This window comes from Triticum urartu, chromosome 4 (genome assembly GCF_003073215.2).
Source record: "Triticum urartu cultivar G1812 chromosome 4, Tu2.1, whole genome shotgun sequence".
Classification (NCBI taxonomy): Eukaryota; Viridiplantae; Streptophyta; class Magnoliopsida; order Poales; family Poaceae; genus Triticum; species Triticum urartu.
The window spans coordinates 506957136-506979332 of record NC_053025.1 but is presented as its reverse complement, the minus strand read 5'-3'; the positions used below and the strand labels follow the sequence as shown (position 1 = coordinate 506979332).

Genomic DNA, 22197 nt, shown 5'->3' with positions numbered 1-22197 from the left:
ACCGTTTTTTACCTTATCTCTTTCTTTCCCCTCTTTTTTTCCTGTCCACACAACGCCACATCGGGTTTCTTCCACCTCCAGCCTGTGCGCCTGAACTTCTCTCTTCCGTGCTCCACTGCCCTCGTTTTCTTCATCTGCTCAATCCTGAACAACCATCGCCGGGAGGCACGCACACGATATTCTCTTCTCCGACGAGGATGCTACGAGGATGTTGCATCTGGTTGAGCAAAACGATGCAAACCATCGAATCGAAAAGCTGGAACCAGCGAGTAAAAAAACTGGAAACATGGGGCTGCGGAGCTACCACGATCAAGATTTGCTGGAACTAGCAACGGCTAGTGCTACAACCGTGCAACACGAATGCTGGAACGGTGGAACCAAGGCGGGAGGGAGCTGCCGTGGTCAAGAATTTTTGCCGGGATGCTGCATTTGATGCGAGCTGGAACCAACAACCGATTTTGCTGGAACCGGCGAAATCCCGAGCTGGAACCGACCATTGAATTTGCTACAGCGACCAGAGTGGGCTCTGCACCGACGAAGTTGGAGCCCTGTTTTGTTGCAACCGGCAATCCAAAAAGCTTCTACCGGCATGTTTTTTTGCTACAACGAAAAAGCTTCATCCAGGGAAGGGAGCTGCAACTGGGGGATGACCAATGGTGCTACAATGGCGAGCGGCGCTGGCGAGGCTTCGAGACGGGAGCCTGCTGCAAGCGGTGGTCTGGTGTGCTGGGGAGTGTGCGGCGGTGACACTGAGAGTTTTGCAGGATTAAGGAGAAAGGCAGAGCGGAGATGGAGGAGGAATAGCGATTCAATTTTTATCCTTTTGCGAGCCCCACATCGGACGGGCAAAAACAATTGTATCGGACGCTAGTGTGGCGACCGGCCGAAACTTGGGCTGGCACGCCGGCGCCTAGCACTCGCCATTTTTGTATGAGGACTGGATGCGAGCTAGCTTTTTTTTTTTTGAGACAAGGATGCGAGCTAGTTTAACCCCAAACGTCCTGGGTCCAGTGGATACACGGGCCCTGAACCTACCCAAACCATATCTGGAACTTGGGTCGGGCCTTGAGCTCGCCACCCGCGAACCCACCTACCCACAGACCATCCAACTCCACGCCCTAACCCTACCCTACCCTACCCTACCCGGATCCCTCTCTGCACCGGCGCCGCTGCCGCTGCCGCTGCGGCCGCATCGCCGACTTCTATCTCCGGCGCCGCTGCCGCTGCCGCTGCCGCCGCATCGCGGGCTTCGATCTCCAGCACTCCCGATTCTGCCCTGATTTGGATTTCTTCACCTGCTCTGCGTTCTCATCTCCGACGGAATTTGAGCTTGCAGGGAGCAGGTAAGCGACGCGATCCCAGTACCCTTTGTTTTCAGTTCCGAATTCCGTAGCTGTCGGCTCTGTTTGCTGCTATGGATGTGTGCTAGTCCTTGTCGACATGTTCCGCTGCTCTGATTTTTTGTTTCTAGTAAGAGAGTTGGGGTATAAGTGGGTGTTAGTTTCAGGGGAAACCGTACCAAATTAAGCGTGGAACTGTTAGCAAGCTCAAGAAGAAAGCGCGAGCGACCAGACTTACAATGATTTACAATTAGCACTGCACCCGCCAATCCAGATTCCGACTGAGGTTGTGGTTCTACCATAGGTCGGCTCGCGTTCGGGACTGGCGCAGTGTTTAGTATTTTGGCTGCCAAATTTAGTGACGAAACCAAGCATACTGGCGCAGTGTTTAGTTTTTTTGGCTTCATGACAGCTGGCATACACGTCCAGAACATCGACTCCAGAGCTGCACTACTGTGCCTAGAGGAGTCGTCTAGTGGACGGCAGAACCCAGCTAGAACTGGGGAGGTGTCGTCCAGTATGCGCCGATAGCAACGTACATCATGCTCCGGAAGTCCACACCTCTGCATAGAGGATCAACATTTCGTTTGCTCGTGCCAAGCGTTGTCGGCAAGAGGATCAACATAGTGAACAGAGGCTTTGATATCGTCGACTCCGGCCGCAACCAGGCAGGGAAATAGGTGAATTTTTTTGTCCTACAGGCCAAAATCCAAAAGCCATAGTTAATCCTAATTAAACACCCCCTAAGTGCACGCCTAGGCACACTTTTTTCTGTCACTTGTTGGCTGTCACTCAGAGAGGTAAGTAGAAATTGCCGGCTGTTGTCGTGTTGAAGTGGGCATCACCTACAGGCCACTGCTGCCGCCACGCCGGAGTGCCACCAGGATGTGCCTGGCAGCGTGGGGACTGGGACCAGACACACCTGCCAGGGGAAGCTGTGTGGCCGCACTCAGCCATCCACTGAGAGCGTGGGGTCGGATGAGGCGATGCTGCGAGGTGAGGCGAGCAGGGCCGCAGGGGAAGGCCCCACCTCTGTGGCTGGCTGGCTGGCAGCGGCCCATGGCTAGGATGCGATGTAGGGGTCGAAGGCCTGGCCTGTAGTGAGGATGTGAGGTAGGGGTCGAAGGCATGCATCGGTTAGTCATCTGCCTGGCAACGCACCACATCCTTTTATGCTTCTCTGTAAAAAATCATGCTTACAAAAATGTGTACTTTCCTGTGTTCAAAGTTATATCTGTAGGTGATGTTGTTTCTTGTGCTTTATTCCTTATTTATCTACTCTGCAGTTTAATCATATGCTTTGCTAAATATTGATTGTGTTGTATCAACTGCAGCTATGGAAAACATGGATGAGCATGACAGTGACGCTAATATGCCATTAGGGATAGATTCTGATGGAGCTGCTGCCTCCAGATTCAGGAAGAAGAGGTCTAAGGTGTGGGAAGAGTACAAGCCTATATATATGAATGGAGTGATCCAGAGCGCGGAATGCCACTACTGCCATACTCTCATGAGCTGCAAAGGTGCTGATGGACGTTCCAACGGAACGAGCCATTTATGGCGACATCATAATAATTGTCGAGCAAAAGAGGGATTTGACCTGAGTGAGCTGCATGATACAGACTTCCCTTATGGTATGTTTATGTTGTTTCTTTTATGCGTCATAATTTAGGTAATTGAGTAACCGATGCATGTGTATGCATTGAGGTGGATTATGCTAATCCCAGTTGGTGGAACCACTTTGCATAATATGCTGTATGTATATTTTGCGTTGTTTTAGGTCTCTTACAGTGCTATGGTATGTCCATTCGGTAGAGCCACTTTTGCATATGTTGCTGTTTGGCTACATGCTTTTGTTAAAGTTGGTGCAAACATAGTTTAATATTGCATCCATCTATGAAATATGTAACAAGAGAAGACGGCTATCTCTGTACCTGTACATAGGCAACTATCCATATTCTTAACTTCCATATTCTTAATTAGTTAACTTACAGCAGTTAGTTCAATCTTAATCTGTTTTTCCAAACGAGATACTATGTCTTCCACAAGACCTTACAAAATAAGAACACAACACCGTTAATTACCAGAAACTGAACCTTACTGAATTTTGCCTACAACAACAACAACAACGAAGCCTTTAGTCCGAAACAAGTTGGGGTAGGCTAGAGCTGAAACCTATAAGATCTCGCAATCAACTCATGGTTCTGGCACATGGATAGCTAGCTTCCAAGTCCTGTCCGTGGCTAGTTCTTTTGTGATATTTTAGTCCTTCAAATCTCTCCTTACGGACTCCTCCCATGTCAAATTTGGTCTAGCCCAACCTCTCTTAACATTACAACACGCTTTAGCCGTCTGCCATGCACTGAAGCTTCTCGGGGCCTGCGTTGAATATGCCCAAACTATCTCAGACGATGTTGGACAAGCTTCTCTTCAGTCGGTGTTGTCCCGTATATCATCATTCCGGACCCGATCCTTCCTTGTATGGGCACACATCCATCTCAACATGCGCATCTTAGCTACATACACCTAACTGTTGAACATATCACCTTTTAGTCGATCAACACTCAGCGCCATACAACATTGTGGGTTGAATTGCCGTCCTATATAACCCGCCTTTTAGCTTTTGTGGAACTCTCTTGTCACATAGAACGCAAGCTTGGTGCCACTTCATTCATCCGGCTTTGATTCGATGGATCACATCTTCATCGATATCGCCATCCTTCTGCAACATTGACCCCAAGTATCGATGGTGTCCTTCTGAGGTACCACTTGCCCATCAAGGCTAACCTCCTTGTGCCTATTAGTACTGAAAATGAACCTCATGTACTCGGTTTTAGTTCTACTAAGCCTAAAACCTTTCGATTCCAAGGTTTTTCTCCATACCTCTAAGTTTCTATTAACCCCCATCCGACTATCATCGACTAGCACTACATCATGGGATATCTCTTTGTATATCCCTTGTGACCTCATCTCCATCACCAAAGCAAAAAGACCAGCCAGAAAGTAAACAATCTTCGTTGGAACATTACGTGTGCAAAAGTACTCTACAACACCAGCGTAGCTCAACGAGGAGTCTCGAGTCCATTGTGGTGCGCAACATCACGCCCGCCAGCTCGACGAGTGCATGGCGCACATTCACGCTGGCAACAAGACCATCAGAGGTCACCAGGATGGGAGGTTGCGGCAGTAGCAGGTCTTCTCGTGCGCGCCCACTTGCATCCATCTCACCGCCATGCTAACCATCATCTTTGACCGCTTCGGTTATTCTCGGTACCACTGAATCGTGATGCCTTCAGTCGCCGCCTGCCACATGCCGGAGCTCATCACATCGGGATGAGCGATTGGGGATGGGTCGTCGCAGGGCCGGGGCTCGTCGGCCATGTGCAGGTGCCACGTGAAGAGCAGGGAGAGTGGGGGACGGAGCGCTGCGGCGCTGAGGCTTGTCGGTCATGCGTGGGCGCGACGTACGAATAAGGAAGTGACGAGGTGGAGGTGGTGCCGTGGAGCAGCAACAAGTGATGTGTCATTGATATCTAGTTGCCATGTCGTCATGTAGGGAGAGGCAAAATGAATTGATTGAGGAGGCAAGGGGGGGATTAAGGAAGGAGTTGCATATGACAGGTGGGCCCATGTAGTAAGTGAGAGTAGATTTTTTTAGGCTGGGATTACCTCTTTCCTATTACACCAAACAAGATTTTACTGTCATAGGGTAGGGATCGATTGGGATTGATAAATACAGGGTGCTAACTTCAGTGATTAAAAGTTCAAGGTTTGATTCCAACTACGCGTACAAAATCAAGGTTTAAAATAGACTTTTCTCCCTACCACATGACATTTTGCGGCATCTTATCTTAGGCCTTCTCCAAGTCAATGAGCACCATATGCAGGTCCTTTTGCTCCCTGTATCTCTCGGCAAGTTTTCGTACCAAGAAAATGGCTTCCATGATCGACATCCTAGACATGAAACCAAACTGATTTTTGGTCACGCCTGTCATTCTTCTTAAGCGGTGCTCAATGACTCTCCTATAGCTTCATTGTATGGCTCATCAGCTTAATTCCATAGTAATTAGTACAACTTTGAATATCCCCCTTGTTCTTGAAGATTGGTACTAAAATACTTTGCCTCCATTCTTTTGGCATCTTGTTTGCCCGAAAAATGAGGTTGAAAAGCTTAGTTAGCCATACTATCGCTATTGTCTCTGAGGCCTCTCCACACCTCAATGGGGATACAATCAGGACCCATTGCCCTTCCTCCTTTCATCCTTTTTAAAGCATCGCACACCTTAGACTCCCGGATTCGCCGCACAAAACGCTTGCTTGTATCATCAAAGGAGTCGTCCATTTCAATGTTAGAGCTCTCGTTCTCTCCATTGAACAGCTTGTGGAAGTACTCCCACCATCTATGCTTAATCTCCTCGTCCTTTACCAGGAGCTGATCTGCTCTGTCCTTGATGCATTTCACTTGGTCGACTTCCCTCTCTTGGATCTTGGCCATCTTATAAATGTCCCTTCCTTCGTGTTAGTCCTCATACGCCAGACCCCTTGCTTCACTCACAGCTCGCTTTGCGGCCTTCTTTGCCACCTTGGACTTCTTTATGTTGCCTGCACTCCTATCTAGGTGTAGCCGTTTGAGACAATCTTTCTTCTCCTTACTAGGTATCTTTAGCTTCGCTTCTACTTTCCTTGGACACTCCAAACTCCTTTGAAGCCACCTTACAAATGCAAATCGCCATCTTCATCCACATATTGCCTGCATCACCTCCTTCCTCCCAAGGGCCCTCCTTAATGACCCTCTCCTTTAAAGCCTGAGCTGCCTCCTCCTTGAGCTTCCACCAATTTGTTCTAGCGACTTTGGCATGCTTATCCTGCTGGCCACGAATCCGAAAGCGGAAGTTAGCCACCACAAGCTTATGCCGAGGGACAAAACTTTCTCCAGGCATCACCTTACAATCTAGGCAAGCATGTCTGTCTTCTCTTCTCGACAGGACGAAATCAATCTGGCTAGAGTGTCGACAACTACTAAAAGTCAGTAGACGTGATTCTTTCTTTCTAAAGAGGGTGTTAGTTTCGATCATATCGTAGGCTAGAGCAAAGCTTAGGACATCTTGTCCTTCTTGATTCCTGCCGCGATAGCCAAAGCCCACATGCACCCCTTCAAAACCCGTGTTAGATATACCCACGTGGCCATTGAGATCTCCTATGAAGAGCTTGTCGCCAATAAGTACACTCCTAACCATGTCCTCCAGACCTTCCCAGAACTCCATCTTGGTGTTCTCGTTGTGGCCTACTTGCGAGGTATATGCGCCGATAACATTGAGAATTAAGTCCCCAACTACCAGCTTGACCAGGATAATCCGGTCCCCACTCATGGAGTTCTCATTCTGGCCTACTTGCGGGGTATACGCGCTGATAACATTGAGAACTAAGTCCCCAACTACTAGCTTGACCAGGATAATCCGGTCCCCACGCTGTAACGCCCCCGATGCGGCTATATCTCCCACGTGTCGAAGCACGACTTAGAGGCATAACCGCATTGAAAGCAATGTCGCAAGTGAGGTAATCTTCACAACATCCCATGTAAATAAATAAAGGGGAAAGGATACATAGTTGGCTTACACTCGCCATGTCACACAAATACATAAATAACATTACATTCATCCAAATACACTCAAGGTCCGACTACGGAACCAAAATGAAGATAAACCCCAAATGCAACATAGTCCCCGATCGCCCCAACTGGGCACCACTACTGATCATCTGGGAAAGACACGTAGTAACGGCGAGAGTCTTCATCGAACTCCCACTTGAGCTCGGTCATAACATTTGGAGCGGTATCATCGGTCCCTGCATCTGGTTTTGGAAGGAATCTGTGAGTCATGGGGACTCAGCAATCTCACACCCACGCGATCAAGAAGAGGCTAGGTGGCGAATGGTAAAACTAAGGTTGGGCATTGCTGGAGGAGTTTTATTCAAGGTGAACTGTCAAGGGGTTCCCATTATAACCCAACCGTGTAAGGAACGCAAAATCCGGGAACATAACATCGATATGACGGAAAACTAGGGCGGCAAGAGTGGAACAAAACACTAGGCATAAGGCCGAGCCTTCCACCCTTTACCAAGTATATAGGTGCATTAAGATAAACAAGATAATATTATGATATCCCAACAATAAACATGTTCCAACAAGGAACAATCTCCAATCTTCACCTGCAACTAACAACGCTATAAGAGGGGCTGAGCAAAGCGGTAACATAGCCAAACAACGGTTTGCTAGGACATGGTGGGTTAGAGGTTTGACATGGCAATTTGGGAGGCATGATAAGCAAGTGGTAGGTATCGTAGCATAGGCATAGCAAAAGGGCGAGCATCTAGCAAGCAAAAATAGAAGTGATTTCGAGGGTATGGTCATCTTGCCTTCAAAGTTCTCAGAGTTGCCTTGATCCTCGAAAGCATACTCAACGGGCTCCTCGATCACGTACTCGTCTCCCGGCTCTACCCAAGCAAGAACAACAAGCAAGAGGAACACAATCAACCACGTGCAATGCTCAAGCAACATGATGCAAACATGGTATGATATGCGGGATGCGGTATGTGATGCATATGCAAGATTTGAAAAGGAATGATTGAACCCGGCCTCAACTTGGAAAATCAAGAGTGCCACTGGAAAGGTGAGTTGATTTCGGTCGAAATTGATATAAAGATCACCGGAATCGGATGCACGGTTTGGAAATGGCAAGCAAAACAAATATGGCACCGGTCTGCGATTAACAGCAAGTAGCCTTCTAAATGCATCAAGATAAATAAGCTACTGCACTCAAACATGGCAACAAAATACATGGCAGCGATCCACTCATGATGCTTGACAAAAGATGAACACTGAGTTACGGCTAATTCACTCATTAACAGGTTCAAACAAGCATGGTAAAAGTGCAAAAGATTACTGGTTTCAGACTTAGTGGAATTATCAACATGTCAGGAATTTAACATCAGGAAGCAAAGTTTAGAGCATGATAACTACATGCTACAGGAACATATCATGGCAAAGCAAGGCATGGTATGAAGCTACTCTAAGCATATAACAGAAGTCCCTTAGTGACCATGAGACAAAAGGGATCAGAAAATACAATTGCAAGCATGCGAACATAGCAAAAACATAAACAGATTCAGACTTAGTGAAAAATTGGAGCATGGCAAAACAGATAACGAGTAGGCATGTTTACGAGCTCGATGCACTCACTACGAGGCATTGCATGACAAGCTAAGCATACACCCAGCAAATAGACATGACATAGAAGCTAGACATGGCAAGAACAACAACATAGCATGCATGGATCAACAACAACAAGCTCGGCAAAATCGCTAAACATGTTAACAATCTGCCAGGAACATTTTATAGCAAAAGTAGAGCTCGATTGACTCAAGCTAGGGTGCTCCATAATTGCAAACAAAGACATGGATGCATAGAGTACAACATTATCTACAAAACATCCTTACTGATCATGCTCAAAAGAGGCACGGATCACTAGGAAACAACATGAACATATGGCATAAAAATAATGACAGGGCAAGGACTTAGTGAAATTCTAAGTCCCTGAATCCAGCATCATTGAGTAAGCTACTTTGCATGCTTGTGCTAGTCACCATAGATATCACAAAAATACATGGCATACACCCCTGTAAAGATGGCATGGCATTCTTCAAAACACATGTAGAGCTCAGGATCATATCATGCACACATTAATCATGGCAAAAATGACAAAAGTGCATTTGCTGAAACAGATCTGAAACTGTCATCACATAGCCCTCTTCCAACAGCATTTCGGGCATCAAGATGAGCTCAAATGAAAATGATGCAATGAGATGAAATGATGTACTCATTGAGATGAACATTTTGATATGCTACACGCATGAATCGGAGCCACGATGAGTTAGTTATGACATGGCAAAGTATGCAAAATATTAGGGTTAGGAGGGAAAAAGTCAACCCTGAGATTTTGGATCTGAGATCCAGCCGGGCCGGTACTGTAGCAGGTCGGACGAGGCTCGCCGGAAAATGGGGCCGCGGTGGCCGGAGCCTCGCCGGAATCTGCGGAGGAGGGAGAGGATGCCGGCGACGAGGGGGAGGCCGGAGATGGGCGCGGCGTCGGCGGCGCGGAGACCGGATCGGGGCGGCGCCGGTGCGGGGCGGCGTCGGTCGCCGGCGTGGGTGCGGCCGGTGGTCGCCGGACGGCGAGGGGCGGCGGAGACGAGGCGGCGGGGCAGCGAAGGCGGCAATGGAGGCGCGGGCGTCGGGCGCCTCGGCCCGGATCGGCGGCGGAGAGGGCCGGCGCTGGGCCTGCGGGCCCGCGGTGGCGGCGGGAACCGGCGGTGCCACGTGGCAGTCTGCCACTGGTGCAGGGCGGCGACGCGATGTGTCCGGCCGGAAACGGACACGTCCGGCGGCGGCGCGAGCGGATTTTTTTTAGGGTTTGGAAGAGGAGATCCGGGATTTTCGGGGAGGGACCTATTTATAGAGGTAGAGGGAGCTAGGAAGCTCCAAATGAGGTGCGGTTTGCGGCCACGCGATCGTGATCGAACGCTCTAGATGATGGAAGGGGTTTAGGTGGGTTTTGGGCCACTTTGGAAGGGTGTTGGGCTGCAACACACACGAGGCCTTTTCGGTCCTTCGGTTAACCGTTGGAGTATCAAACGAAGTTCAAATGGCACGAAACTTGACAGGCGGTCTACCGGTAGTAAACCAAGGCCGCATGGCAAGTCTCGGTCCAATCCGAGAACGTTTAACACCCGCATACGAAAAGAGGTAGAAAGGGACACCGGAGGACATAGGAGTGCCGGAATGCAAAACGGACAACGGGGAAAATGCTCGGATGCATGAGACGAACACGTATGCAAATGCAATGCACATGATGACATGATATGAGATGCATGACAAAGAAAAAAACACACGAAGGCAAAAAACCCGACAACGATGAAATAAAATAACTTAGTGCCGAAAATGGCAAGAGTTGGAATATAAATAAGGTAGGTTACATCCGGGGTGTTACACACGCCTCTTGACGTCTACCACCCCATACTCGAGACTCTTGTTGATCAAGATGCCTACTCCATTTCTGTTTGCAGTTGCCTGCGTGTACCACAACTTGAAGCCAGTGTCCTCCCACCTCCTTCGCCTTCTGTGCTCTTCATTTGGTTTCTTGGACGCAACGGATATTAACACTTCTCCTCACCGATGTATCAACTAGCTCATGTAGTTTAGCTGCCAGGGACCCTACGTTCCAGCTAAGCGGGTCCTCCTAGGCTCAGCTAGCTTCCTTACCCTTCGCACTCGTCGAGTCAAATTTGAAGACCCTTGCTCATTTTTCACTACACCCGGGCGTCGATGTAGCGCGCCACTAAGGATGCGACGACCCGATCCTTGCTCACTTGTCACTATATCTAAATCAACATATGGCACCACCAAGCGGGTGATGGCCTGGCCCTTGCTCATTTGACACCACACCGGGTGGAATATATATGGTGCATCGCTAAGAAGGCTACGCCTCAATGATGTTCTTTTGGTTTCATCTCCATAAGAGTGGCTGAGTTTTGACGTTGGCTCGCCAAGCCTATCACACCCCTCCTTTACCCGGGCTTGGGACCGGCTGTGTCGAGACAACATAGACGGAGTTCTTATTGATTTTAGCCTATTTATAAATATTTGGATACTGTACGCGTTTGGTTAATTTGGGTAATATGGTCTGGAAGAGCACGACGCTGCTAGATGAGCTGGACCTGTTCGGTTAGTTCGGCAGAACAAATCCTCTTCAGTTTTGTACCGATGTAACCAAACTTTCAGTGGTTCATGATCTATGCGCAAAACGTGTGAAGTTTTTGTATCAGAAGGAGAACACCGAGAAGGCTCAAAAGTTTACAAGGGTAAATTGACAAAACAAGAGCAACCAAAAGGGAAAAGCTCTAAACTAATCATGTCCAAAAGCTAACAAAACCAAGGAAGAATGCCAAGACAAAGCCAAAACCCTACAGCTATCATATGCACAGTCCTAGATGGCAGCCATGCATTAAGCAATCAAGCTTCTAATACATTAGTGATATTAATTAAGGGGTAGTTAATAATATCTCAGTTCAACAACTGATGGCATACTTCAAGCAGTCATGTTGATTCTACCAGTCAGTTATATCCTTCTTGCTGCACTTGCTAACTTAATGAGTTTTTTTTTTTGCGAAAACTTAATGAGAAAATTGAATACATGGATACCCGGCACACTGTTCATCTGCTAGATCAGTGATTACAGGTTACAAATTCGGATTTTGTTTGGCAAGTTACAATTAACTTGTAAATAAGATTCTTTACACGACTATACATAAGATCTACAAAGCACGGACACGGCATAGACAGCTATATCGGCATCCTAGTATGGGTGGACACGGCGATACGCGTATCCTGTAGTATCCCATCTTTTCCGAATTAAAAAAAACTAAATAGGGATATGCTGTGGACTCGGTGGGGCCTCTGGAGGCCAGTAACGGCCCTATACAAACCCTATTATTGGCAGGTTGGCACGCATGAGCGCCACAAAAGGGACGAGCTGCTCCAGGCTTCAGTGACTCCGCCACTGCCGCTGTTTTCCCCAAGACCAGCAGCCTCTCCTCCCGACGGCAACCATGCTCAAGTAGGTAACCTCGATCTCTTCATCTCTTTGTGACTCATTTTTTTGCTGTTGAGCTGCTGCTGCTAGCTTCCCCATGCGGCCATGTCGTTGCTGCTTGGGTTTTTGATTAGCTGCATGCTGTTGTGCTGCTTGAATGCTTTTGGTTGGGTTCTTTTCTTCGTGCTGCTGTTGAGCGTTGACTGTCACTGCTGCTTGCTGTTAGGGAGCATGGCATCTGGGAGCGCCGCCGCCGGTAGCCAATCGTCCGTGGGTGAGAGTGAAGAGCTCCTATTTATCATGTTATTAGTGGACTGTGTTATGCTGTCATGTTGTGTCTACTGTCTAGTGTGTACTACGGTTTATTTTTGTAATACCGCGTCACGTTGGGAGCTTGAGATTGCCAAACCATACTGCACTTGGGAGCCAAATACATTGGACATTTGGAAAGCAAATGTCTTTACTGTTTTCATGTTCTGTACCACTTAAGGTTATGTCTTCTTAAGTTTCTAATACTAGCATTTGATGTATTTTGCAAGTTGCAATGACATGGGCCTGGAGGATCAATTAATTCAATCATTGAGCACTTGAAAAAGGAGACAGCAAATGGGGCAGTATTCTGATCTCATCTCAGTTTCTCATTAATTTTTTGTCTTTAACTCCTTATTACATGGTGTATTTTTAATTTATATATTCTCTGTATTCCGGTGTGGCTGTTTTTGGAAAATGCCGTATCCCGTGTCCCCGTATGCGTATCGCCGTGTCCGTGTCCTCATATCCGTGCTTTTTAGCATAAGATTTGGATCTTTATCATTAGGTATGGGTAATGTGTTGTGCTTTACTTTAGAGATTTTGTTGTTTACCACTTTACTGTAAATTAAGGGTGCAAGCAGCAGCTTTATTATAAGTTATATCTTTAATCTTAAAGGTATATTCTGACTAACTTATGCGTGCTTCATGCATAGTAGGTGTGAATGACATTGATCCACTGAACCAGATTCTTCCAGAGCCACTTGATGACATGAACTTGGTAAATCATAGTGAGAACGACAGATTGAGATCGAAGGTATGGATGGACTTTACACCTGTCTATGTTGAGGGGAGAATCCAGGGTGCTGACTGTGTCCATTGCCACACACGACTTAGTGCAGAAAAAAGTACAGGCGATTTAAACCAGCACACTCAGACTTGTTCAGCACGGGCTGGAACTAGTGTAAATCATCAGAAAGGTGGGCTTTTCTCGTCCAGTGTACCAATTTTTAAATCTAGGGTGAAGGATGAACTTTTACCTGCCTTGACAAATGGTAAAGTTCAGATTGCAGAATATGCTAGCAGGTTCCACTTGGGTTATAATTCTGGTGACAGAACTTGTCAAAATCAGCACATTCTGGCTTTACCAGCAGACAACATGATCCCAATGGAACAAGATAAGTCGTCTGCTCGTACTCCAGATATCAAGATCAGGAAATTTGATCAAGAAGCATCTTATCTAGAGCTAACTAGGATGATAATAATGCATGGCTATCCCCTGTCAATTGTGGAGCATGAAGAAATGAAAAGATTTGCGAAGGGCCTTAACCCTGTGTTTAACATGGCTTCAAGCCTAGATATGGAAGAATATTCAACTCTGCTGTTTCAGAAAGAGAAGTCTGACCTTAAGGAGAAAATTGCACTTTCGTCACGGCGAGTTTCGTTATCAGCAAGTGTGTGGGTCCCTCATGGAGCTGAGCCCACAATAAAGTACCTGTGTCTGACCGCGCATTTTATTGATTCTGAATGGAAGCTTCAAAGGAGAATAATCAAGTTTGGTGTGCTTTGGTCCTCACCTTCTAATTTGGAAAGGATGATACACTGTAAGGAAGCTTGTGTGCTAGAATCTGAGGTTGGGGCGTATAATGTCATATTGGAAGCTATAAGAGAGTGGAATATTGACAGGAAGCTTTTCTGCTTGACATCTGTAAGCGAAATAAGAAACAGTGGAAGTATCTCAAAGCTGAAGGACATGCTTATACAGAGGAACTGTCTTCCTATTAGAGGTGAGCTATACAATATTGCTTGTGTGGATGATATGCTTGACAGCGTTCTTTCGAAAGGGCAATCATTGCTTTACCGTGTCGGTGATCTGCTAGAGAGATTTATTCAAGCATGTGCATCTTCATCGCTGACTCAGCAGCAACTTTTGGAAGTTGCTAACGATGTTGGTATGAAGTGCCCCCATGAAGATGCAAAGTGGTGGCATAAAATTTACTTTAGACTTGAGGTGCTTTTGCATTTCAAGAAGTTACTTCCCTCTGAAGAATTTGTATCTGTGGAAGAAATGAAAATTGTTGAGCCTATCTATAAGATTTTGAGGGTTTTCTATCGAGTCGTTGAAGTAATGTCTGGGCCTGTTTGCCTGACAGCAAATCTGTACTTCCATGAAGTATGGAAAGTTAGGACGATTTTGCAAGAAGAAGCATGTACTGAACACTCCGACGTTGCTAGCATGATTAGAGAGATGCAGGAAGCATTCAATGAATATTGGGCAAAGTCGTACTTGTGGTTGTCAGTGCCTGTTGTTCTTGATCCGAGATTCAAAATTACTTTTATCGAGTTCCGTCTTAAACGAGCTTTTGGCACTGATGCAACAAAGTATGTAAATGATGTAGCTGAAATAGTGAGGGAATTGTTTCATGAATATTGCACCCCTGTGGATCAGCCGAATGTTAAGACTTCAAATTGCGAAGTTCACAATGTTGAAATAGATGGATTTGACAGTGATTTATTGGAAGATTGGGATCAGCATCTTACTGCACAGACAAGGAGTCAACTATTGTCGGAGCTTGACAGCTATCTTGAAGATGGTCTTCTTCCACGGAAGGATGATTTTGATATTCTAAACTGGTGGATGAGTCATTCTCCAAAGTATCCAACCCTCTCAAAAATGGTGCAGGATGTCTTGGCAATGCCATCATCCGCTGTTCACTGCCAGGCAGCATTCAGCAGTGAGAGCCCAGTAATTCATAAGCAATGGAGCACATTAAACATCAAGACAATTGAAGCACTTGTGTGTACCCGAGATTGGATTAGCTAGGTGGTAAGTTCTGCACTTTGGTTGTTCTATTTACATACTTGCTGGCTTCGTTGAGACCCTAAGACGAAGCATGCGTAATCTTATTAGACCACAGCTTAATTTTGCACCTTGACTCGTAAGAGAAACATCAGACAGACTTTTAGAAGTCTCATATATTGGTTCCATTTTCTATTAATAGAAATTATGCTTACAGTATCTACCATAACACGGCAACATCAGCAACAGAACACCACCTCAAAAACAAAAGACCCACAGGAGTAACTAAGAGACGGGAGGAGGAGGAGGAGGAGGAGGAGGAGAAGAAGAAGGGACTTCCCAACGTTCTGCATTGCCAAGTAAAAGGATCTAGATTCGATGCCAAAAGTTGGCATGCCAATATTTGGGAAATGCCAAATGTTGGCTAGTGATTGGTTGACTACCAACTTTTCTTGCCAACCTCACAAAAAGTTGCCAACTTTTGGCAGCTTATCATTTTGCCAAATGTTGGCTTGCTTATATTGTCAATGGGATCTAGTTGGGGAAAGAGACGTGCAATGGAACCACTTCCAATTGGCCCCATTCACAATATTCCGCGGGTTTGTAGAAAGTGGAAAATAACCTAGGGAAGGAATCATCAAGGCTGTTATTGCGCAGCCAGATATCCTTCCGAAAGATAGTTTTCCTCCCATCTCCCACCTTAATCCTACATGACCAAAAGAGAGGTTCATTTCCATATTCCTCCCTTGCTCAGCTTAGCTTGCCTACTTGGCACATTCAAGTCGGAGGCCAGGCAATGGCTGTTCTGCTTCCAGCGATTCCTCTGTCTAGTGGCTAGGGGTGTCTGAGTTGTATTCTCCAGGTGTTCCCCTTCTTAGGGCTTGTACAAACTCTTCTTTGTACAAAGCATCGAAAACACAAGTCTTTTGCACTTTCTTGTGAAACAAACTTCCATGTGCCCTTGCCAAAAATGAGAGTCCCAGGCTTTTAGTGATGACTTGGCCTAGAGAGCAATTGCTTAAATACATTTTGGACAGAATTTCCTGTCAAGGCCCAGTGTCATTGAATAACCAACATAACCACTCGGCTAGCAAAGAGATGATAAGCACCCCCAGCCTGGTTCTTTGGCATACATACCTTTGGCCAACCACCAAATGATTATTATTTTGGCACATGTTAAGTTGTGGCTAGATTGCACAAGGTACTCCCTCTGATCCAAATTAATTGATGCGGCTTTAGTACAAAGTTGTACTAAAGCAGCGTCAATTAATATGGATGGGAGGGAGTACTACTGTTCAAGTAAAATCATCCAGTCGCATACAAGTGCCAATTAGTTTATTAAATTGTGCTTCTTAACTCTCTGGTGGTGATGTTTTTCTAACATGAGAGGTTTTCCACCAATAATTTTGCAGGCTCCATGTTATGCTACAGAATGCTCTTCATGGAGAGAAGGCTATGCGTTGTACAAATACCCATTCTTCTTCTAACATTGGAGGATGCTATTGCTAGGACGACTTACTAACGAACCATTCTATTTGCGTGCCGGACATAGTTTCACAGCGTCTCAAACGTTTCTGCATTCCTCTCTCAAACAAATGTACACATCGGCTCATCGCAGAAGCTTGTTCTTGGGGTGTATCATGCTATGTTGTTTCCTGTGTTTAGACCCGGGGCTCCTCCTGCCCAGATGCGCGCGTGCACAGTGCCTATGGTTCGCTCCTGTTTTAACCTGACGAGGATCACCTGTGTATATTGTACGAAGACATTCGCTCCTATAGGCAGAATTGACAAATTTGACCTCAAAGCGAAAGTATTTCACAAACTAAACTGTTTTTGAAAATATTTCACACCGCTGACCCTTTTGTGCATCTCCCAACAGTAAGGTGCTGCACTCTACTGTGCAACTTTTTACAGTTAGGTGCTGCACAGTGTAGTGCAGCTCTTTACAGCTAGGCGCTTGCTGTTGGGCGCTGCACATTAGAGGTCAGCTGGGTGAAATATTTTCAAACATAGTTTAATTTGTAAAATAGTTTCGTTGTGAGGTCAAATTTATGTTTTTTGCCGCTCCTATATGCTGGATATGCTGGGGAAGGTTACGGTGTTGAATACCCTTGGAGCTGTTGTTTTAGGTTCACGTTTTTTTTCCCGAGTTGGATGTCACGGCTTTGTGTGCGGGAGCGCAGGCGCGGTATCAGGAGAGCTGCAAAAACCATCCGGTTGTCATCATCCCCTCTGTCCCTCCTTCGCGGGGAGAATCTCCCTATAGTGGTCAAACGCGTCAGACTTCACGGGGCACATGTTCGTCATGAGGATTTTTGTGGCCGATCCCATTGGGCTGCCACAACATCAGTCTCGTGGCCAGGTGGAGGAATGTCAACACCTGCGGGATGAGATCCCCCAGGTGACCAGGTGTGGCTGTTGTCTGGGGTGGATAGCATCGTGTGGAAATTGGGAAGACTTGTATAGGATCTGACCATTAGGTGAGATCGTAGGATCAACACAAAAATTTCATATTTAGACACCTCAAAAGATTGTGATTTTTTTCACAACATACCTGCAAGGTATGTTTACAACTCTAAAAAAACCCAGCTTCGAACTTGGTCTACGGTAAGAGAATCAAAAAAGATAAATTCGACTATGAATAGTGTCAGCTTGGGGTGAATAGTATTTGACATTGTTCACATTCGATTGTCTTTTTTGTTTCTCCTTCAAATTAGGAGCTGAGACTTTTTAAGGTTGTACATCAAACACGGATGTGTGTCTACACATATTTTCAGAATTTTTGAACATGTTTTGAGTCTTCAAAATGATTGATCTCATCTAAAGCTAGATCCTATGCAAGTCTCCCCTGAAATAAAGAGATTCAAAGACACCATCCATCTAGAATTATTTGTCATAAAAATGGATAAAAATGAACATATCTGAAACTAAAATACGTCTAGATACATTCATTTCTCTGACAAGTAATTTCGGACGGAGGGAGTATGTGCCCCATTCTGACGTTATGAAAATTTGGAAAGCAAAAATAGGAGGGTTGTGTGGTTCGCCATGGCGACGACCGCTTGGTCACGTCGGGCCTCTCGTAAAAAAAGCTCTAAAGGAGGGGCGTATATTCAAGCACCTGGCTGATCTAGTTTATAAACTTGTTGTGATATTGCAGTCGTGGAGGCCTATCGCTACTTGGTCAACTTATCATCAATCTGCGGGTGAAAAGCCACAACCTTCATGCTGCTTCACGACAGGGCAACAACGGCTAGGGGAGCCGCCTGTGCAGCGTCGCTCGACGGGTTTCATGGTTATATCTAGCCCTCATAGTGCCTCCTTAGGGTTCACTTTGTCTTCGCATGCGCCGCGTCGCTATGTCAGACCTTGTTTGGTATCGCATCGAACTTTCTTATTTCTTGCTAGACTGTTTGCCATAAACCCTAAACCTTAAGGGCCTCATTCTAAGGACGGACAATCGTCTCTTCTCTAAAAAATAGGTGAGAATTCCTGTTTTTTGCAGGACAAATGAGGATGTCGTAGACAACAGCCACACCTGGACAGTAGCACCTTGGTGACAGTTGCTGGATGATCTTGTTTATAAACTTCCTGGTGAATCATGGGGTAAGCGGGACATATGAGGATGTCGCAGGGCCCAGTGCGGACCTCGTTCACGTCACGCTTCATCCGCATATAGCCATTCTCTCCCCATCCTTTGCCCCAGGAGTTTATGAGAATTCAATAGTCATCGCAGATTCGCTGGCAGCGTAGCCTATCACTGTCAGTGCATGGCGGACATTGGTGAAGAGGTCGCCCGAGTACAAATTGAATTCGTCCCCGTTGGAATGGTGGAGCTATGTGTAGTTTAGGGGGCCACCGCCCCCTCCCTCACTGGAAATGTGATGAGGACATTGCTACCATGGATATGATCAAAAATATTGCACACATGTAATACTTGATCCAGCACCGAAACTGGACTAATTTTTTCTTTTATGTTTGTTCTGCTGGTTCACGCCACCTTCCACTGAACCTTGTAACACAACATCATCCCTCTTAATATATTGGAAATGTTACCTGGTGGACGTCAGCCAGGAGGCAGGAGCCAATGAACCCTCTTTCCGTTGTCGGATTTCATTGCAGGAATCTTGGCACAGGAGGGAAGACACATCAGACTTTCTAAAGCGTTCACCGTGGAACAAAACCTAGCGAATCATGAGAGAGGGATTGCAGCACCCGAGCTCCACTGCTCCCTATATTTTAAACAATTTGAAATTTGTATTTTTGAAGTTTCAAAAAAATGTGAAATTTTTCACGGGGATACATATACACATTCCGAATACCCGTGACAAGTTTTGGTAGAAATCTCGTTTTGTTCTGGGCTATAGAAAAAAAAATTCGGACACTATATAGGAGAAAAGGTGTGCCATTTTCTGTCAGAAATTTCTCTTTTTTGTATTTCCCAAAATACAAAGTATTTCATTTTCAGCTTTTTACCCGGCCTTAGGAATGTGTGTATGTATTCACGTATTTGATATAAGATTTTTTTAAGCAATGAAAATGTGTTTTCAAATATTTCAAATACCAGGAGCCCTGGAGCCCGGTAGCTGCAGCCACTTTTCGAGCGAATCATGGCTTTTTCAAAACTCCACCACCAAAGACTGGTTGTGTTCTTGAGCCTATATCGGGGTGGACCATGGATCAAATCCCAGTCGCCCCCTTTTTCAAATTAACATGGCAGTTTTTTTTGTTAAGAGGATTTTTTCCAGTTAGGTACATGGCAAAATTACTAAAGAAAATAAGAGGATTTTTTTTCCAGTTAGGTACATGGCAATTTTACTAAAAATTTAGCATGGTAGTTTTTATTGTTAAGTGGATGTTTTTTTCAGTTAGATACATGGCAATTTTACTAAAAATATTAATATGGTAGTTTTTATAATTTTTTGTATATTGCAGTTTTTATTGCAAGAGGATGGCATTTTTATTATTAATGACATGACATTTTTATTATGAGAGGATGGCATTTTTATTATTGGAGGATGGCAGTTCTGTTTATAAGAGGATGACATTTTTATTATTAGAGGATGGTCAGTTTTATATATAAGAGCATGTCATTTTTCAGTATTATAATAGGATGGCATTTTTATTATATTGATGATGGCATTCTTTAAAGAGAGTGACATTTTTTATTTTGAAAGATGACATTTTTTATTTGAGAGGTGGCACTTATTAGTATTTTTAAGAGAGGTGACATTTTTAATTTGGGAGGATGACATTTTTTTACCGCCACCTTTTTCAGTTTTTTTTGTTCATGGCATTTTCTCATAGAAAACAATTTGTTTTGGGCCAGTTGAGGGTTGCCACGGCCCTCCCCGCTGAACTCTCCCCTGGCGAATGAAAGGTCCCTCACAGCTGACACCGTTGTACACGAGGAACATGACAGACTTCTGGGCATGGCATGAAGAGAAGCGAGGAGTATTCACAGTACGTTTGGCTTATCATATGATATTGAGAACAAAGCTTAGCAAGGAAGGCTAGCTACATGAGGAAGAAGGTACATCAAATACCCAAGAGAGCAAGCAATGGAGTGCAATATGGCATATTCAAGTACCTTCGAAGTTAAGGATGTTTGTTTGGCGACTAGCCAGGCAGTCGATGCCCACAGGTGAGGTCCTTCACCATCGCCATATGTCTGATGAAGATACATGCTATTTATGCAGAGCCACAGATACATGGAGACACGCACTGCTCAATTGCTCAATGTCGAGAAGCATTTGGGCCCTAGCTCCTGATAAGCTTGTTGAAAAGGTGATCAGCTGCCAACATGAGAATCCGAAGCAATGGCTTTTTGCGCTACATGAAGTGTTGGAGGCTGAAGAGTTTAATCACCTTGTGGTGGCAGCATGGGTGATTTGGAGTGCAAGGAGAAAGGCGATCTACGAAGATATTTTCCAGTCTCCTTACGCTACAAACGGCTTCATCGCAAACTATATGGCAGAGTTACAACAGATTAACAGGAGGGAGCCAAGGCCAGTTACTATTTCTGCGCCAAGGCCAACTTGTTGGCTGCCTCCGGTTCAGGGGTGTGCCAAAGTGAATGTGGATGCAGCGCTCTCGAGAGGAGGAAGATATGGTGCGGTTGGTGCAATTTGCAGGGATCGAACTGGCCTGTTTCTTGGAGCTTCGGCTATAGTGTTCCGGCATATCAATGATCCTCAAACACTTGAATCCCTGGCCATTAGGGAAGCTCTATCACTGTCGGATGACTTGTATGTTGAAAGTATTCACGTGGCTTCCGGTTGCAAGACGATGGTGGAAGACATAAAGAGCGGGACTTCGGCAGTATACAGAGTGGTGATACATGAAATAATAGAACATTCTTCTGGTTTTCAACTTTGTAATATGGTTCATGAATTTAGGAGCTCAAACTATGAAGCTAGCATGCTTTATCTCACGGGGGTGGCCGCCATGTTTGGTTAGGTCATCCTGGAGATCTTTCTTTCGTCCCTGTAAACATTGTGACGGTTTAATAAAAAGCTTCGCGAGTTTAAACATTCACAATACATTTCAAGAAAGCATGGCAAGAGTATATGAGCAGCGGAAAAAAGCATGCAAGTTGGAAGAAAGTAAGGGGATGGGATTGGAGTGTGCAAACGCAATAGGAGACACGGAGATTTTTGGCGTGGTTCCGATAGGTGGTGCTATCGTACATCCAGGTTGATGGAGACTTCAACCCACGAAGGGTAACGGTTGCACGAGTCCACGGAGGGTCCACGAAGAAGCAACCTTGTCTATCCCATCATGGCCATCGCCCACGAAGGACTTGCCTCACTTGGGTAGATCTTCACGAAGTAGGTGATCTCCTTGCCCTTACAAACTCCTTGGTTCAACTCCACAATCTTGACGGAGGCTCCCAAGTGACACCTAACCAATCTAGGAGAAACCACTCTCCAAAAGGTAATAGATGGTGTGTTGACGATGAACTCCTTGCTCTTGTGCTTCAAATGATAGTCTCCCCAACACTCAACTCTCTCTCTCACAGATTTGGATATGGTGGAAAGATGATTTGAGTGGAAAGCAACTTGGGGAAGGCTAGAGATCAAGATTCTTATGGTTGGATTGGAATGTCTTGGTCTCAACACATGAATAGGTGGTTCTCTATCAGAAAATGAGTAGTGGAAGT

At 45.6% G+C, this 22197-nt stretch overlaps 1 protein-coding gene across 1 annotated transcript; it reads left to right on the top strand.

The window, feature by feature from the left end:
• The first annotated feature begins 1071 nt into the window (after positions 1-1071).
• LOC125552327 (zinc finger BED domain-containing protein RICESLEEPER 2-like) lies at positions 1072-17143 on the top strand. The gene is made up of 4 exons (XM_048715831.1): positions 1072-1343; positions 2675-2974; positions 12955-15062; positions 16448-17143. Exons 2-3 carry the CDS (start codon positions 2677-2679, stop codon positions 15057-15059), a joined length of 2403 nt encoding a protein of 800 aa, XP_048571788.1. The 5' UTR covers positions 1072-1343; positions 2675-2676; the 3' UTR covers positions 15060-15062; positions 16448-17143.
• The last annotated feature ends 5054 nt before the right edge of the window (positions 17144-22197 follow it).